Source organism: Rhinopithecus roxellana, chromosome 2, assembly GCF_007565055.1.
Source record: "Rhinopithecus roxellana isolate Shanxi Qingling chromosome 2, ASM756505v1, whole genome shotgun sequence".
Lineage (NCBI taxonomy): Eukaryota > Metazoa > Chordata > Mammalia > Primates > Cercopithecidae > Rhinopithecus > Rhinopithecus roxellana.
The window spans coordinates 78,537,963-78,554,736 of NC_044550.1; the positions used below are offsets into that span (position 1 = coordinate 78,537,963).

At 39.3% G+C, this 16,774-nt stretch overlaps 1 protein-coding gene across 10 annotated transcripts in view; it reads left to right on the forward strand.

The window, feature by feature from the left end:
- The first annotated feature begins 1,388 nt into the window (after positions 1-1,388).
- IL15 (interleukin 15) overlaps positions 1,389-16,774 on the forward strand; it is a 102,462-nt gene continuing 87,076 nt past the window's right edge. For 4 of the 10 annotated variants that reach the window (XM_030924780.1, XM_010375388.2, XM_010375390.2 and 1 more), the window contains exon 1: positions 2,115-2,272. Coding sequence is in view for 1 of the 10 variants with exons in the window: in XM_030924771.1 (XP_030780631.1) it covers positions 1,924-2,272 (349 nt within the window). In the remaining 9 variants the exon portion in view is untranslated. Of the gene's footprint in view, positions 1,553-1,801; positions 2,760-3,882; positions 3,947-16,774 lie in introns of those variants that run through there. The other 6 variants (XM_030924762.1, XM_030924766.1, XM_030924771.1 and 3 more) reach the window with 6 other exon arrangements.

The following is a 16,774-nucleotide window of genomic DNA, read 5'->3' on the forward strand; positions in this document are numbered from 1 at the left end:
TTGGGAGGCAAATAGTAGAGCAAAGCATATCTTATGATTATAACAATTTTTAGTTGTACTTTATTGTTATTTATGTTTTTTATCTCCCTACTCCTACAAAATGCTTTATATATCATTCAGTCCATCTTGTTCTAGAATCTACTGTATTTGAAGCCCAATAAATAGTTGTAGACCAATTTTCTTACTGTTATATACTCAGATTATACCTGGAAATTCACCCTACAAGTAAACTTTCCATCAATTTCATAGTGTTGTGAAAACTGTCTAGTAGCTCAGAACATTCTTGGTGGTCTCAATGTATTAAAAGTATGCAGTCAGATACTGATATCCCTCAGTCCTGCAGATAGCTAACAAAGCTGAAGTCCACAGGCTAGTGAGCACCAGCTGAGAGCAACTTTCTACAGATTTCGTGAGCAGCCCAAGAGAGACAGGATCTGAGATGTGATATGTCCTCTGGCAGCAGCAATATCTGATATCGAGCTCTGCTAGGTGGTGCTGAGTGTGGCCTCTGAGGTGTCTTATTGCCTGGGACACCTGCTTCCTTCACCGGCTGCAGAGAACACAGTATCCATTAAAGGAGCTGAAGGAAGTGCTAGAGGAGTTTACATGGCAGGAGTCCAAGAAGCTCTACAGCAGTCCAAAATGAGGTTGGGGCACATGATACACTTGTTCATCCCTATTCTCTATTTTCACACATATGCATATCAGTCCTTCTGTGGCTGCAATATCCTTGTGATGGGATCCAATCCAGCTGCAGTCTTGCTCTCCCAGTGCATGCTCATTCTGCAAATCAGAGCTTCAATGTATTGCTACGAAAAATTCTATCTGGTCTTAAAATCCATTGACACCATCACAAGAAAATTCCACATGACATTGTCATGAACAGAAATAGATGATTGGTTCATATTCTTACATATAATTTCCAACTATGGTGAAATTTTGAATGATTGTAAAAACTGTTTTTGCATGTTTATACCTCACTTATTTTGTCGATGGAGACTATCTAGAGTTGGAATTCTCACCAAAAAGTCCATCAGTAATTATTTTAAATATAAAACTGATATCGAAAAATTGAGTTAATGAAAATAAACTCAAATTTTTCATAAAAAATATGAAATGATATTATATGGAACTTTATGTACATGGAAGTTGAATAATTTATATTATTTTTCTATTTGATATTTATATTTATGTAATTAAAAAACATAATTAAATTTTAAACTAAATTAAACTGAGCTCCAGGAAGACTTATCATTTCCTCTGAGCCATGACTCTGAACATTTGGAAAGCACCATACAATAGGGATTTTCAGTGATTCAGGGTTTTCAGTGATCTGCAAGATTCTGCCAAGTACTTTCAAAACTGAGCATGAGGTCTTTGCTACTGCCTTTATGGCATGCAAATCACTCAGCCTCAACTCAGTTCCTTCCTCCAATGTAAAAAATACTACAAGAACAACATCTCACGGTTCCATCATATGTGACCATGTGTGATATTTTGCACTGGACTACACAACAGACTGGAAAAGTGATCCGCAGAGAGGCTCATTGCTGTAAGTTCACTCCATGTACGAACTGTCTTGCACAAAGCTGCCACCTTGGTGTCTTCTTCCAACTTTTCCTCTATTTGGACCTCAAAGTTTCCTTCTTCCAGTCTGTGCGGGGACCAAGAGGCCTGTCTAGAGTAGCCGCCCAGCATCCGCCTCCGGCACCCTTTTCCCGTTCCCCTGGGAGACTTGGATGCGTGCCAGCCCAGCTCAGGTCTCCAGGTTCTGCTGCGGAAGCTTCCCACATGGTGCCCGTCGCTTGGGATGCGGCTGGTGGGCTCCCTCCGGTGTCCCTGTGTCTTCTCTGCAGGTGTCCCGGCAGGTAGAGGAGGAGGCCAGTGGCTGGTGTTCCTTCAAGGCGGGGCTGGGACTCCTCGATGTCCTTACGCTCGCCCTGCAGGTTCTGCGCCCCAGGACCCGGCAGGGACGGCAACAGGCCGGGAAGTAGTGACACCTGGGGCAGTCAGTCATCCAGGAGCCGCCGCCACCCGCCCCACCCCCAGTCTCTGCAGGAGGTGTTTGTCTTCGCCTCTGCTCCCGGCTCTTTCTCTTTCACTTTTCTTTTCGCCAGTGGTTGGGACTCCGGGTGGAAGGCGCCCGGGGGAATCCCAGCTGACTCGCTCACTGCCTTCGAAGTCCGGCGTCCCCCGGGAGGGAACTGGGTGGCCGCACCCTCCCGGCTGCGGTGGCTGTCGTCCCCCACCCTGCAGCCAGGACTCGATGGAGGTACAGAGCTCGGCTTCTCTGCTTTGGGAAGATAGTGGTGGTGGTTGAAAGGGCGATGGTATTTTCCCCGAAAGCCTACGCCCGGGGCCCCTCCCAGCTCCAGAGGTACCCTCTGGTATACCCAACTGGCCCGGCTGCCCCGCCCTCTCCTGGGGAAAACTTAGTTGCAATTTCAGTTTTTGGTTTTTCCCCTAATGACACTTTAATGACACTTCCGAGGCTCTCCTCGCCATCCTCCCGCTTCCGGAGGAGCGCAGATCGCAGATCCCTTTGCCCCTGGCGTGCGACTCCCTACTGCGCTTCGCTCTTACGGCGTTCCAGCCTGCTGGCTAGCGCAAGGCGGGCCGGGCACCCTGCGCTCCGCTGGAAGGGTGAGGGACGCGCCTCTGGTGGCCCCAGCCAAGCTGCCGGTTTCTGAGAAGACGCTGTCCCGCAGCCCTGAGGGCTGAGTTCTGCACCCAGTCAAGCTCAGGAAGGCCAAGGAAAGGTACCACAGCTCCCCGCTTCTTAACTGCTCCCGCCCCAAACTCCCTGTGGGCCGGTGCAGATGTTTGTGCGTGCGCGTCTATCTCTACCTTTGCAAAATCAAATTATCGCCCTCTTCTTTGCTTGCACACGTCTTCTGGGAGAAAAATTTGCAGGAATGGATAGTGCTTGGCAGTCAGGCCTGGGTCTGTATTGGTTCCAACTCTGCGCCAGCCAGTTATCTATTAGAGAAGCAATAGTGTATCCAGAATGCCAAAGGAACTTGGAAAAAATACGAGCGAATTTCACTAAAATAAAATCGTTGTTCACGGTGGCTTTTAAATGAAAATCCAGCTAATTTTTTTCAAGTGTTATTAAGACCGCATGTTACTAGGGTATACAGTTCATTTGACTTTATGTAATTCCATGCATTAAAAACTATGTTGACTTCAAAGTATGTGTAAACCAAACTAATTATTAAATGACCCTTACAACAGATTCTTAAATAGGATGAGTCAGCAATTTCAAAACTGGAAGTGAAGTGGTGGTCACCAGCTAGTTTCCTTTACATATTTTTAAACTACTTTCTAATATTATGATACTGGTGGTGGCCAACTAAGTGGTCGTCATCCTTATCTTGTCAGTGTGGTGAAAGAGGCCATATTAGCTAGACTGAATTCTTGCTCTAGTATTACAGAATAAACTGGTGATTATGCATCCTGCCACGTAGAGGAGGCAAGGTGAACCACTCTACTGAAAGTATCAAGATACAATACACTTTTGGAAGGCTGAGGCTAGAATATAGCTTGAGACCAGGAGTTCCAGGTTATAGTGAGCTATGATCTGCCACTGCACTCCAGCCTGTCAAAAAAATAAATAAAAAAAAGATATAATACAGGTTAAAAATTTAAACTCCTCTTGTTTTCGTGTTAAATAATGTGATCAACAGAGAAAGGAGATACAAGATACAAGGGAATGAACATAAGGATATATAAAAAGAAGAACTGAAAACACAGCGAAAGCCATTTAGATTGAAAAAGTGAAGAAAAAGCTAGTTTTACTTAAAGTTAACAAGTATCGTAGAGATCTTAAGGTTCGTTATGATTGTCTTAGTTTCATATCCTTACGTTTCTGTTTTCTCACAGAATTTTAGTCAATCAGAAGAGGCTCTCCTGCGGTATCATCTGCTTTGCAACATGACAGAAAAGGGTCAGTTGGCCATTGGTCTGGAACTTCTGATAGGCAGGGTGCTCCCATACTTTTGGTTTCACTGTTCCCTGCTGATTTGGAGTGGCAACTCCAGAACCTGATGGGAAGCTATAGTTCTGGTTGGAATTTTCCTGCAGACTACTGGTGATTAAAATGACGCTCTTTTGTTTTAATCCTTGAAATTAATGTAGCAAATATCAACAGCTATATTGCAAGGCACAATGTTTGTCAATGAAATATTTGTTTATACATTTCCTTGGGGGATGGAGAAAAACAGTGCTTTAAAGTTTATTGAAATAGCTTTTGGAAATGGAAGGTTTTAAAGCCTATGGGATACTCATCTCAGATTTGCTGCCTCTGATGGATTTCAGAATAGCTAGAAAAGGAGCACTGAAATGCTGGGTACATGTGGATTTTTCTCAGGAAAATATCCGCAACTTTGGTCAGCTTTTTAAATGCGTCTCTGACCCAAAACAGTTTTAAATCTTTCAGAAATAGAGACTACTGTCCTTTTCTCCTCATCTCTCCTGGAGTTTAATGTTGAGTTCTGCTCATTGTGTTAACTATTTTTCTGAGGGTTAGCTAATGATAATACAGAGTTCTGTCTTCAGACCCATAACTTAAGTTATGAGAAACAGTATGAATAATAGCTAACATTGTTGAGTTCTTACTATGTATCAGACATTGTTCTAAAGATGTATTTTTTAAAAACATCATAATAAACTTATGTGGTAGGCAATATATTTTACAGCTGAGGAAATTCTCAAGGTCACAGAGCTAGAAAGTGGTAGAGCTGGAATTCCAACTCAGACAAGTTTAAGACTGTTGGTATTTATGGAGGATGGTATTATCTGCATAAAAATATTTCCTACAATTTGACAGTGATAATCCCTATTTATTTTCAGGCAGCGTTGTAATGGTAGAATGTTGGTTGTAAAATAATGTTTGTATGGTACTTGTGCAATTGACATTATTATGTATTTAAGGATTATTTTTCTAATCAAATAATATTCATTTTTGTATCAATATGTGTTTGGTTCATTGGAGAAATTTCCTTTATGGTCCCCGAATGAAAACATTTGTCTAATTTGCATCACTTTTTGCTGAGAGAGCTTGACAAATAGTAGGCAAATGTGGACTGATCTAGATATCTGTCTCCGCCTATCTATGTATCCATTCATCCATACAACTAGAAGACTGGGATTCATGGAGAGGTCAGAGAAGAAGAGTTTTCCATAATATCACAACTGGTGATGATAAGGTTAACCATTTGGGACATCCTCTTTTCAGAAGGCGTTATGGTAGAACGGTTGGCAAGAAGCCAGTTCTTTTACTCAATATTAGCTCTTTGATTTACTTACCCAGTGATTACAGTAACTGCATGAGACTACTGACACTAAACATTGCTTAAATACTTGCTGCTGTCCTATAAGAATGGGTTGGATGGAAACATTCCATAGAGGAGTTGAAGGAAAAATTGTTGTTTTAGTGAGTACTGGAATGCATTAACTAACACCTATTTGATGGTGAATTTCACTAATTAAATACTATCAAGTATATGTCTATATGTGTGCATATATGCCTATATATGTGTATATATACTGTATATGTGCATATATGTGTGTGTATGTATATTTTGTACTGTACCATTTGTTAACAGCTGTGGGCGGACAAGGGCTACTTTTTACTCAGCTTCCAGACTGTATTGACTAGGTAAACGTAAGTAGCTAAGAAATCTTGACAGAAAGCCTGAAACACAAATTATTGTTATTAACAGTGCCATTCCAGCAGGAACCTAATGTGAATTTGAAAGTTACAAAGAGGAAGCCTGTGCTATGTTTCAGGCACCATACTGGCCCTTCATCTGTATGTCCTCACTGAATTTGAATAACCATTGCATTTTTATCCTGAATTTACAAAGAAAAAAAAGGCACGCAGAGTTTCACTTGCATTAGGATACAACTGGGTAAGACAGACACTCCACTGAGATTTATCTTGATTCTAATGTTAACGCTCCTTTTCAGATATCATATGTATTCTCATCTAAGAAAACTCAGGTGTTCAGTGTACTGAAAACTAAAATGCTGCTATCCTTACCTTGAAATAGACCCTGGTCACCATTTGGGGTGATTTAATGGTATTTGTTAATTTGCCTATGTAAAAGAATATTGCCTTATTTATTTATTTATTTATTTATTTATTTATTTATTTATTTTGGACACAGTCTTGCTCTGTCTCCCAGGCTGGAGTGCAGTGGCGCAATCTCGGCTCACTGCAACCTCCGCCTCCCGGATTCACGCCATTCTCCCACCTCAGCCTCCTGAGTAGCTGGGACTATAGATGCCTGCCACCAGGCCTGGCTAATTTTTTTTTTTTTTTTTTTTGTATTTTTGGTAGATACGGGGTTTCACCATGCCAGGATGGTCTCAATCTCCTGAAATCGTGATCCGCCCATCTCGGCCTCCCAAAGTGCCAGGATTACAGGTTTGAGCCACCGTACCTGGCCAGAATATTGCCCTTTTTTAAATAAAAAAAAAAAAGTTGTTTAGTGCTGGAGTCAGAAAGAGAAGAAAAAGAGGCTCTTTGATCTTAGTTTAAGTTCAATAATATTATTTGTCCACATTTCACATCCAGAGCCAGAGTATTTGTATGCACTTATTTTATAGTGTTTCATCCCACTGCAGGGGCAGAAGACTCTATGTAGACCATATAAAAGTGGATTTTTTAAAAGTCTGCATGTAATACACAGTTGTTTCTTCTCTAAATGCTAATGGTTCCTCCAAGTGCTGACAGGATGCAGACAAGATGAGGAAAGTGACAAATTATTTTGTGAAATGAGGGAATTGAAACTGCAAATAGTTCTAGCACAGGAAAATATGATGGTTGTAAGGTTGATGGGGGGGGTGGTGGTGGGGGTGAGCTCTGCTTGCCATTGTGACACACCAAAGGAGCCCAGGGAGGGTCTTTGGTCCTTTATATCACTGAATGCTACTTCTCCTTCCCGGGTATTTTGCTCATGTGCCTTGTAATAGAAATTTGACAAAGTAGTCCTTTCACACTGTTAGCACTGAGCTCTAAAATTATCAGATAATTATTTCTTAATTGAACATTTGATAAAGATTTTATATTTTTAGGTCATTTGCTCTCCTGACTCATCTGCAACAAAAATAAGTACCTAAAACTTGATCTTTTATTTGAAGGATTTTTATTGTGAAAATTATTCTTGCTTATGTTATTTAAAATACTATCATTACAATATTAATCAAAGGAAGCATTAATTTTTGGTCAGTGATTATTAAGCATAAAACTAAAACAACATTGGAAATACGTATCATACAAGTAGATATGTCAATGCTTTGATTAAAGATGTATCTTATATCAACTTTTCAAATCGCCCCTTTATTTGGCATCCTGGTGAGGCAAGACACATGTTAAGATTCTGGATAGGGAGAGATAGGCAATTTTTTCCTAAAGTGGGAGAAGGGTAATTATGAAAGAGGAAGTGAGGAAGGAGAACTTGCCAGAAATCTGCCTGCTTTGGGCACATATCAGGCATATCTCTGGTAAAAGGGGCTCCTGTGCAAGTAACGGATCTTGAAATTGGTTCCTTTAGAACCCTCTATGCCCACAAACCCCCGGGAAAGTTGTAGGATACGCCAGAGGTGTGTGTTGTTCAGTTGGGATATATAGTTCAGCCTTCTTTCCCACACCCTCCCTTTGGCTTCTGGATTTCCATGGATTACTGTGCTTAAAGCAAAGCACAGGGAGTTGGATGGAGAGCAGTAAAGAGCCTGGGCTAACTTCTGTAGAGGTTTCCCACTGGGGACTAGTGGGAAATAAGCTCTAAAAGGGCTTGGGTAGCCTCTGCAGTGAAGTCTCCTCTTCAGCTGCAGTCACCCTGCCTCAGTGTTCCAGACACACTTGCCATTCTTTGTCAGCCTTCCTGGGTCCTGCTCAAAATGTTAACCCTCTATAACATTTTCTGTCCTCACCTACTGCCCAGGCAGAATTATTTTCTCCCTTACATGAATTCTTCTGGTGCAGTCTGCATTCCCTCATAACAACTTTAATGTCTGTAAACTCATTTTTATGTGTCTGTCTCTACACTTACATTTTGAGTAAGGACAGTGTGCTCCATGTGCTTAGCAGAGGGTTGGTCAGAGTCTATTAGGATTGACTTCAGTAAGAGTCAGTCATCATTCAGGTGTTTGACAGCTAAGCCGACAACTGTAAAAGAGGTAGGAAACATAAGTAATATGGCAAAATAATGTTGGAATACTGTAATAAAAATAGCATTTTAGGGAAATTAGTTTGAGGTAGAATTTATTGAAGAAAAGACAATTAGAGATAAGGAAACCAGCTAAAAATCTCACAGCTAATTCAGGAGTGTAGTTTCATTCTCATTATCTGCTCAAGGACATGACTCTGGTAATTCATTCTTTCTCTCCATCACCATTTTTTTTTTCTCTCTTATGGGTCTTTCCCAATACCATGTAGCCATACTATAATTTCTACCATTTTTAAAAAAGACTCATGTTTTTCTCCTCATGCTTCTCCTCACTTCTATATCTGTTTTTTTCTGCCCACATTTTACAGGAAAACTTACAGCATTAACTATATTCTCTGTTTCCAGTTTTCCTCTGTCCATTCTCTCTTGAACCAGGCAGGCTGTCATGTCCACTGCTCCACTAGAAATACACTGGTCGAAAGTACCAAGAACATCCCTTTTATTAAATCCAGTGGTTAGTTCTTGGGTCCCTTCCTATGTATCCTTTCCACAGGACCTGAGAGATCTTCATGTGGCTTCCAAGCTACTCCCCTTCTCCTTATTTTCCTTTTACCTTACCAGCACCAATTTCAGTCTCCTTTTACTTTACCAGCAACAATTTCAGTCTCTGACTGGTTCCTAATTTCCCTAACATGTAAATATAGCAGTCTGGGGGCTCAGTCCTTAGGCCTGTTCTCTATCTATACTCTCTGTCTTGGTGATCTCATCTAGTGTCATGGTTTTTAATCCCTTCTTACACTGATGATTCACAAATGTACATGTGAATCTAGCCATAACCTCTCCCCTGAACTCCAGACTCATTTAGCAGTCTATTTATCTGTTATTCACCCATCTCTGATTGAATGCCTAATACTCACTGGATTCCTGCCTTTACTGCCATATCTGCTTGCTCCGCCTTCTTCCTCATCTTACTTGATGGCAGTTTCATTCTCTTAGTTCCACAGATAATCAATCTGTCTTGGATTTGTCCTTAACGTCCCTTTATGTCATATTCCACGTTGAATCTGCCACCAAATTATTTAGCTAGGCCTTCAAAATATATGCCACCTCCTATCTCTTCTCACCCTTTTTTTCACTACTGTCACCTGGGTTCAAGTCGCTGTCATGTCTCACAGTATTATTGCAAAAGTGCCTGCTGCTTGTCCCCTCATCTCCACTACAGCCTGTTCTCAATGTGGCAGCCACAGTGTTTCAGTTACCTGTCCCTGCATCAAAAGGATCAATAACCATAAAACAAGAACAAAACAAAACAACACCCCCAGAACTTAGTGACTTGAGTAACAATAATTTGTTATTTATCATGATCTTGTAATCTGGGCTACTTTCGGCTGCTTGACTCCTCCTAGGCTGCTGGAGATGAGACATTCAAGAAGGCGTCTTCCTTCACATGTCTAGAACATCAGCTTGGATAGCTGGAAAGCTCATGCTGGCCAGGCATCCATCTCTCTTTATGTGACCTCTATACATGGCTAACTTGGACTTTACATCATGTTGGTCTCAAATAGTTGTACCATTGAACTAATTATTGACTTTCAGGATCCCCTATAGCTTGTTTTGTTATGGCATCAAACTCAGACTTTGAGTCTCTAAACTGGATCTCCAGATGAGGATAATATTTCTCTGATGTAGTTTTTTGAGTGCAGAAACCTGTAACTAAAAAGATAGGTTATCTGTGACCTTCCCCTTGTCCCAACATACAACGGTAAAACAAAAATAGGACAATTGCTTTAAACAATACAATTTCAAAACAAGACAATAGAAGGCATGTAATAGTCGCTAGTCCATAGCAAGTCTAAAAAGAGCCGGCATATGTCCCAAGTTCTTGCTCTGGAAGCAATACATGTTCCTGATTAAGGTTTAAATTTGTTCCCTAGGAATCGTTCTCTGTGGCTTTTAACTTTACCTTTTGTACTTTGGGCTCCTTTTCTCATTCTTTCTTTCTTTTCTATGAGAAATAATTTTTGCTATTCGTTGCAATGGTGTAGCCTGCTTCCTGATGTTAGAGCGTTAATAATTTAGAGACTTTTGTATACTCACTTTTGTTTAACTGCTTTTTGTTTTTAAGTTCAATGATATTTAAAATTTGGGGGGCTTCCTATGAATTTTATTGAGATTCATTCACTTCGTTAGATAAAAGACATAACCAGCAAATCCTTGAGACAAGTTCCACTTTAATTTGTTGGGAAATCGAGATGCCATAGAAACTCTTAGCATTTTTAGAAGCCCTTTGACTAGTTAGAAAGGTCTATGAGGCACTACTTTAAATCTTTCAGAGTTCTTAATGAAGGGCCTCCCTGCCATACAACTGATTTGATCTTCAACCTGAGAGCACATGTAATAGTACACCCTGGATTTGATCTTTGCCCTGAAACTACTTATTTCTTGGAGAATCTTTTACTGCCTGGAAAGGCAAGAATGAGAACAGTTGTTATTTTCCAATCTAGCAAGTCTTAGGTTGAATTATTTCATCACTGTGTTTCTGGCCTTCACTGACAGTGTCCTTGCCTCTCTCCAGGTGTCTTCCCACCACTCAGTCTCATAGTAGTTTCAATGTCAATTACTAATTTCCATATAATAAACTACTCCAAAACTTAGTGGTGTAAAATAAGAACCATTTTATTTTCTCAAACCTAAGAATTAGGAAAAGTTACAAAGAGAATGACTTGTATCTACACTGCAATGTATATGGCCTCAGCTGGTATGACTCAATTGTCAAGGGATGTCTGAGATGGCTCAGACATTAAGTCACATATAGAGAGCCTCAGTTTCGGCTGTTGTATGGGCCCCTTGGCTCTCCTTCTCTTAGTCTTTCCACATGGCTAAACTGGACTTTCTCACAGCATGATAGTTTCAGGGTTGTCAGACTCTTCACAACTTGACCAACTTCTATAAGAGAGGAAGTTGGAGCTGTAATCACTTAAGGCTTGGATATGCAATTTCCAGACTGTAACATTTGTTTTATTCTTTTGGGAAAAGTAAGTCAGAAGACCACCCAGATTGAAGGGGAGAGGACAAAGATTCCACCTCTTGATGAGTAGAGTGTCATGCATGTTCATGGGAGGAAGACATTGATTGATGGCAGCTGTCTTTGGAGATTATCCACCACAAAGGATAATCTTGTTAAAATATTAATCAGGTTATGCCGTTCCTCTATTCCAACACCCCCATGTTTCTTTCATCTCACTCTAATAAAAGCCAAATTCTGTTACAGTGGATATTAAGTCTCTAAGTGATTTGTACCCCTGATGTCTGCCATCTGCTACTCTTTCCTTAGCTCACTGAGTCAGTTACACTGGCACCTTTTCTATTCATCAACCATACTACTATGTTCTTGTCGAAGAGTCTTTCACCTTGCTGTTCCTTCTTCCTAGAATGCTTTTCTCTCAGATATCACTCTCTTCCCCATACCTGCTTTGGAGTTTGGCTCAAATATCCCTGTTGCAATGAAGTAATCCTTGACTGATGTACTTCAAATTGCAGCCTCCCCAGCACCCCCTGTCCCAATCCTGTTTGGGAATTCAATTTATTTTTCAGATTTTGGAAAGTAATATAGTGTGTTTATATATAGTAGAGTAATATATCATGTAACGACCAAGCTTATTCAGGTACTTCCTCAAAAGGGAATAAATACAGCTTATACATAGTCTAATGTTAGTTCAGTTTGTGTTTTGTTAACCAGTGAATTAAGAAGAAACTTTCAGTTTTTAGAGTTTTTTTGATTTAATATTTTCATATAAGGAACTATGGACTTATATGTGCTATTGAATTAGTTGATTATTAACATCTCCCTTCATTAGAATATGAATATGAAAGTCCAATTTATGCAGTTTTGTTATTTTATTCATTGTTATATCCCTATCACCTATTAGTGCCAGGCATATGGTAGTCTCTCAACAAATATTTGCTTGAATATTTAAAGCAATATTTAAAGCAAAAATGAATGAGGGATTGAATGGATTAATGGATGCTAAGTAGCAGGGTACTGTAAATAGAATGGAGAATAGAAAGACAAGCTAATTTCAAGGAAGATTTGATTTACCAGTGTTCTATTTATTCATTGAATTGATTCTGGCAATTCAGCAGTTAATAATTTTGAGTGCCTAATATGGGTTGGGCACCTACCTAAATACTTGACTGGTCTGGATGGAGTGGGAGGAGCAGAGCACAGGGAAGAGTCAGAGGATGCCCAAGATTTTAACCACGAGAGTCAGGAAAGATAAACATGTTAGGAACAGATATATATTACAGCTAACACATGGGGCAAGGTAGGGGAATGTATGAACTTGATTTTAGAAATATCACAATAGAGCTAGAAGTGGAACAAACTACTTTAAATGTCCTATAAGTGACTAGAAGTGCTAGATTGAAGATTGGACGAACTATTTGTACAAGAGATTTGTGGTTGTGAGTTAAGTAAAAATTATTGGTTAAAACAAGTGGTCAGGCTTTTTCCCCAGGAGGTAAATGTATATATAGATGGTTTAGGGTCACATAAGACAATCAGAAGGATTGTCACTGAGCTAAGCACCCTGAAAGAGGAGATGTTCGGGAAGGCCTTTGAGGAGGGATTGGCCAGCTTCCAGGTCTTCAAAAGAGAAGGCCAGGCTTTTTACACCTCCTATTCCTTGCCTGCCTGTCGTACTTGCTCTGCCTGCTGCTATCTAGAGGAATTTTAATCCCTTATGTGCTTATTCTTACATATTCCTCTTTAAAGACTCACATTCTCTGTGACATTTTCCTGGCCAGATGCCATCTTTACCTCCTGTCTTGCCTCACACCTTTTCTTTGTGAGTTCTCCACCTGATAGATATTTCTCTCATAGTATCTGCAGTGTTTCACTGTATTTACCTGTGTTCATATTGCCTCTTCCACAGGTATATGCTAAAGGTCATAGATGACAAGAGTTGTGATGGTGGAGTTGGAAGGGCTGAAGTTTGAGAAACACTGCATCCTTATGTGTCTAACACCTTGCCTGGCACAGAGTAGACCTATAATAACGTTATTCTTGTTGTCAGTGATCCAACATATATTCCCAAGGGTCAAGTTAGATAAGGTTCTGAGAAAATGAGTTTGACTATATTTGACTCATAGTATATTACTGGTGATCACATGGCTTTTGGGAAACTATTCCCAGCATATTTCTTATTGTCAGGGTCAGAAAGGGAAATAGAATTTTCTGAGTGTGTACTTTGACCAGGTAACAAATAGAATCTTTACTTTCCTTATTAGGAGTATGAACTTTAGAGAACTGAAAACAAATAGGTTTGTTTAATATTTTGTGCTAGTTTTAATATGGGGGGATAATTTTATAAATTTGCAAAGTAAATGCTTCAGTAAATGAAAGGAAATTGAAACAAGTCACACCCTATTCTCTAAATTCCTTCAAACAGAAATCCTTTCATTTTCTTAATTTTATTTGCTGAATATTTTGAGAAGTTATTTCAGTAGGACAAAAAAGAGACGAGAAATTGTGTGAAAATAATAGTATTGCTGAAATTTAATTTATTTAGTATCTCTTTTCCTGAGGGTTTAAGAGAAGAAATATAGTTTCTTCTCTTGTTATGCTGTTAAAAAATTTGTAGTTACCTCAAATATCAGATTAAAATGTATTTGGTGTCTTTCGATTCTACCCCTGAAAAGCAAGATCCTTGCAAAGAACCTCTAAAACTGGAAAGATGTGGTTATGCTGATGGCTTATTTGACTTGATATTGAGGCATTCATCTTCTAAACCTTGACCTTTCTTAAGTCAAGCCATATTACTCTGAGCCACTGCAATTTATAAAACATGGCTTCCAGGCTAAGGTGTTTAATCTGAAGAAGCTAACAGCACACCAAAAGTTCTAAACAATAGTGGATACTTACCGATCACTATCTCTGTACATGACTCCCTGCCAAGTGCTGTGAAGGATAAAAAGATGTAGCACACATGATTCTCTTTAGAAACTTATTATCTAGTGCAACAATTATTGTTTGCAAGTAAAGAGCTGAGTGTCCAGGGTACTGAACTACTGTCAGCCCCTGAACACAACACACTTTCTTTCATAGCCAAACATTTGGATACGTTTCTCTTATTGGAAATGCACTACTTCATCCAGCGTCTGTCTCTTCCTTGCCCCCTTCTCCTCACTCGCCTCATCCAGAAGTCTCAGTCTGATAATGGCTTCTCTGGGAATATTGTCCTAAATGTCCGGAGTTGGGTTAGGTGTCTTTGATTCTTAACTTCACACCATGAATATTTAAATAGTTAACATTTATTTTCATCTATAGTTCCAAGTACGTTAACATATGTAGCCTTCTCAAACTCATGAGATACTTTCCTTTGCACTTTTCAGATAAGTAAACTGAAGCACCAGAAAGGGTGGTGACTGGTGCAGGGACTACCAGTAGGAAGTGGTGGAACTGAAGCTTGAACTCAGGTTTCTCTCCCGAGCATGCACACTTCCTATAGAGGGTGCTACCTTGCTGGTGCAACTAATAAGAATTATAAAGATTAAAAGAGAGGAGGTAAAATTTTCATTATAGATGAAAGCCATACAAATTAACAAGCTACTAAAACAAATGAGTTCAGCAAAGTTGCCAGACCAAGATTTTTAAAACTCAATAACATTTTTCAATACTAAATAAAGCATTAGCTAACATAACACAACAGTAAAACAAACCAGCAACACAACCTTCCCCAGCAGGAGCCTGCTTGCTGCAATTAAATATGGTTTATCTGAGGATTGTCTAGATGGCTCAACATCAGAAAATCTACCAAAATAATCTTGACGATAGAGGAAAAGTTAATGTCAAGTTCTGAGAAGAATAAGAATAGATGGGATTTTCCAAAACTGACTAAAGTATATCTATGAAAAATCTATAGTAAACATCAAATTTAATACAGGGCTCAGAAAAACATTTTTTTTGTTTTAAATTTTGGGAGATGATGAGGATGCCAGTGTTGGCACAGCTATTCAGTAAAGTAACGAAGACAAAAATAATAATGACCATTCATTTTTATTGAGTATTTACCTATGTGCCAAGCAGTATAAAAGCAAAAGTGTGGTGGATTCCCATTGGTGCAAGGAGATGGTGAAACTCCCATCTTCTTACTCCTCCAAGGTAGAGGTGATAATTGAACTACAATGAGCCAGGATGAAAAGGAGTTGTTGCAGAGCAATTGTAGGTAGGATGTTCAATTTATTGTTCTGACCCAGAATGTAGCTATTTGGACATAATGGAATGGAGCAATTTACAATGTAGTAGAATTTGGGTGGCAGTAGTGATGGTGTAGGATAGTTAGATCTAAGCTGTGAAATGAAAAAATCCCTCAATATCTACTAATAACTGCACTTTAGATATAGTCAATACATATGGAGGTACAAGTACCAAACATACTGTAATCATGGATTTTTATGATTGAAGCAGAGCCCTTTTGAAATTAATATGGAGAAGCAGCACAATGCATAGCATATGCCTTGTGCTATGTTAGCTGAATGAACTTCTGGTGAAGAATTAAAGTGGGGATCCAAAACACATTGTTATATCTCAATTTAACCTCTTTATGTAAAATTGAATAATACATTTAATTTCTCTGCACTTATTATTCTCTTCTTGAAAATTAAGATGATTAGACCAGAGAAATTTCCTTTGGTGTTGAATCTGGTGGTTCAGGGAACCAACATAACATGGATGGATTCTATCATATGCTGAGGTTTTCAACCTGTGATCTTCATAGATGTTACTTAGGCACTGGAAAGGACTTTAGACACCTCCAATCTAATCTCCTTACTTTAAAGACAAGGTAACTGACACTTAAAGACATAAAGTACTGTGCTAGTGTCACATAGCTGTTTAATGACAGAATCAAGCCTTGGGTCCAAGTCTCTAGACCCCAGTCCATTCCATGGTTCTGGTAAGATTAGGAAAGCTCCAAATTTCATTAAGAAGTTCTCAGTCTGAATTTTACATGAACTATAGTTTTGGAAATTGTAATATGTTAATGATGAATAGATGGGAATGATGGTAGTCTATATGGAGTATAAGAAAAGAGTAGATGGTGAACACTTCCACCGTTATTTACACAACACATCCAAAGAGAGAGATTCTATGGTGTGCGTGTGTATATATACACACCATATATACATATACACACACACCATCTCTATATATATATAAACACACACACATATATATATACATATACACAATGAAATACTATTCAGCAATAAAAAAATAATAAAATCATGTCTTTTGCAGCAACACTGATGGAATTGGAGGCCATTATCTCAAGTGAAGCAAATTGAAACAGAAAGTGAAATGTGGTATATTGTCACTTAGAAGTGGGGGCTAAGTAATGTGTACACATGGACATGGAATGTGGAATACTAGTCACTGGAGAATCCCAAAGGTTTGGAGGATGGAAAGAGTTTGAGGGATGAGAGATTACTTAATGTGTACAATGTACATTATTCTGGTGATGGTTACACTAAAGGCCCAGACTTTACCTCTATGCAATATAGCCATGTAACAGCACTGCCTTTGTACTCCTTAAATGTAT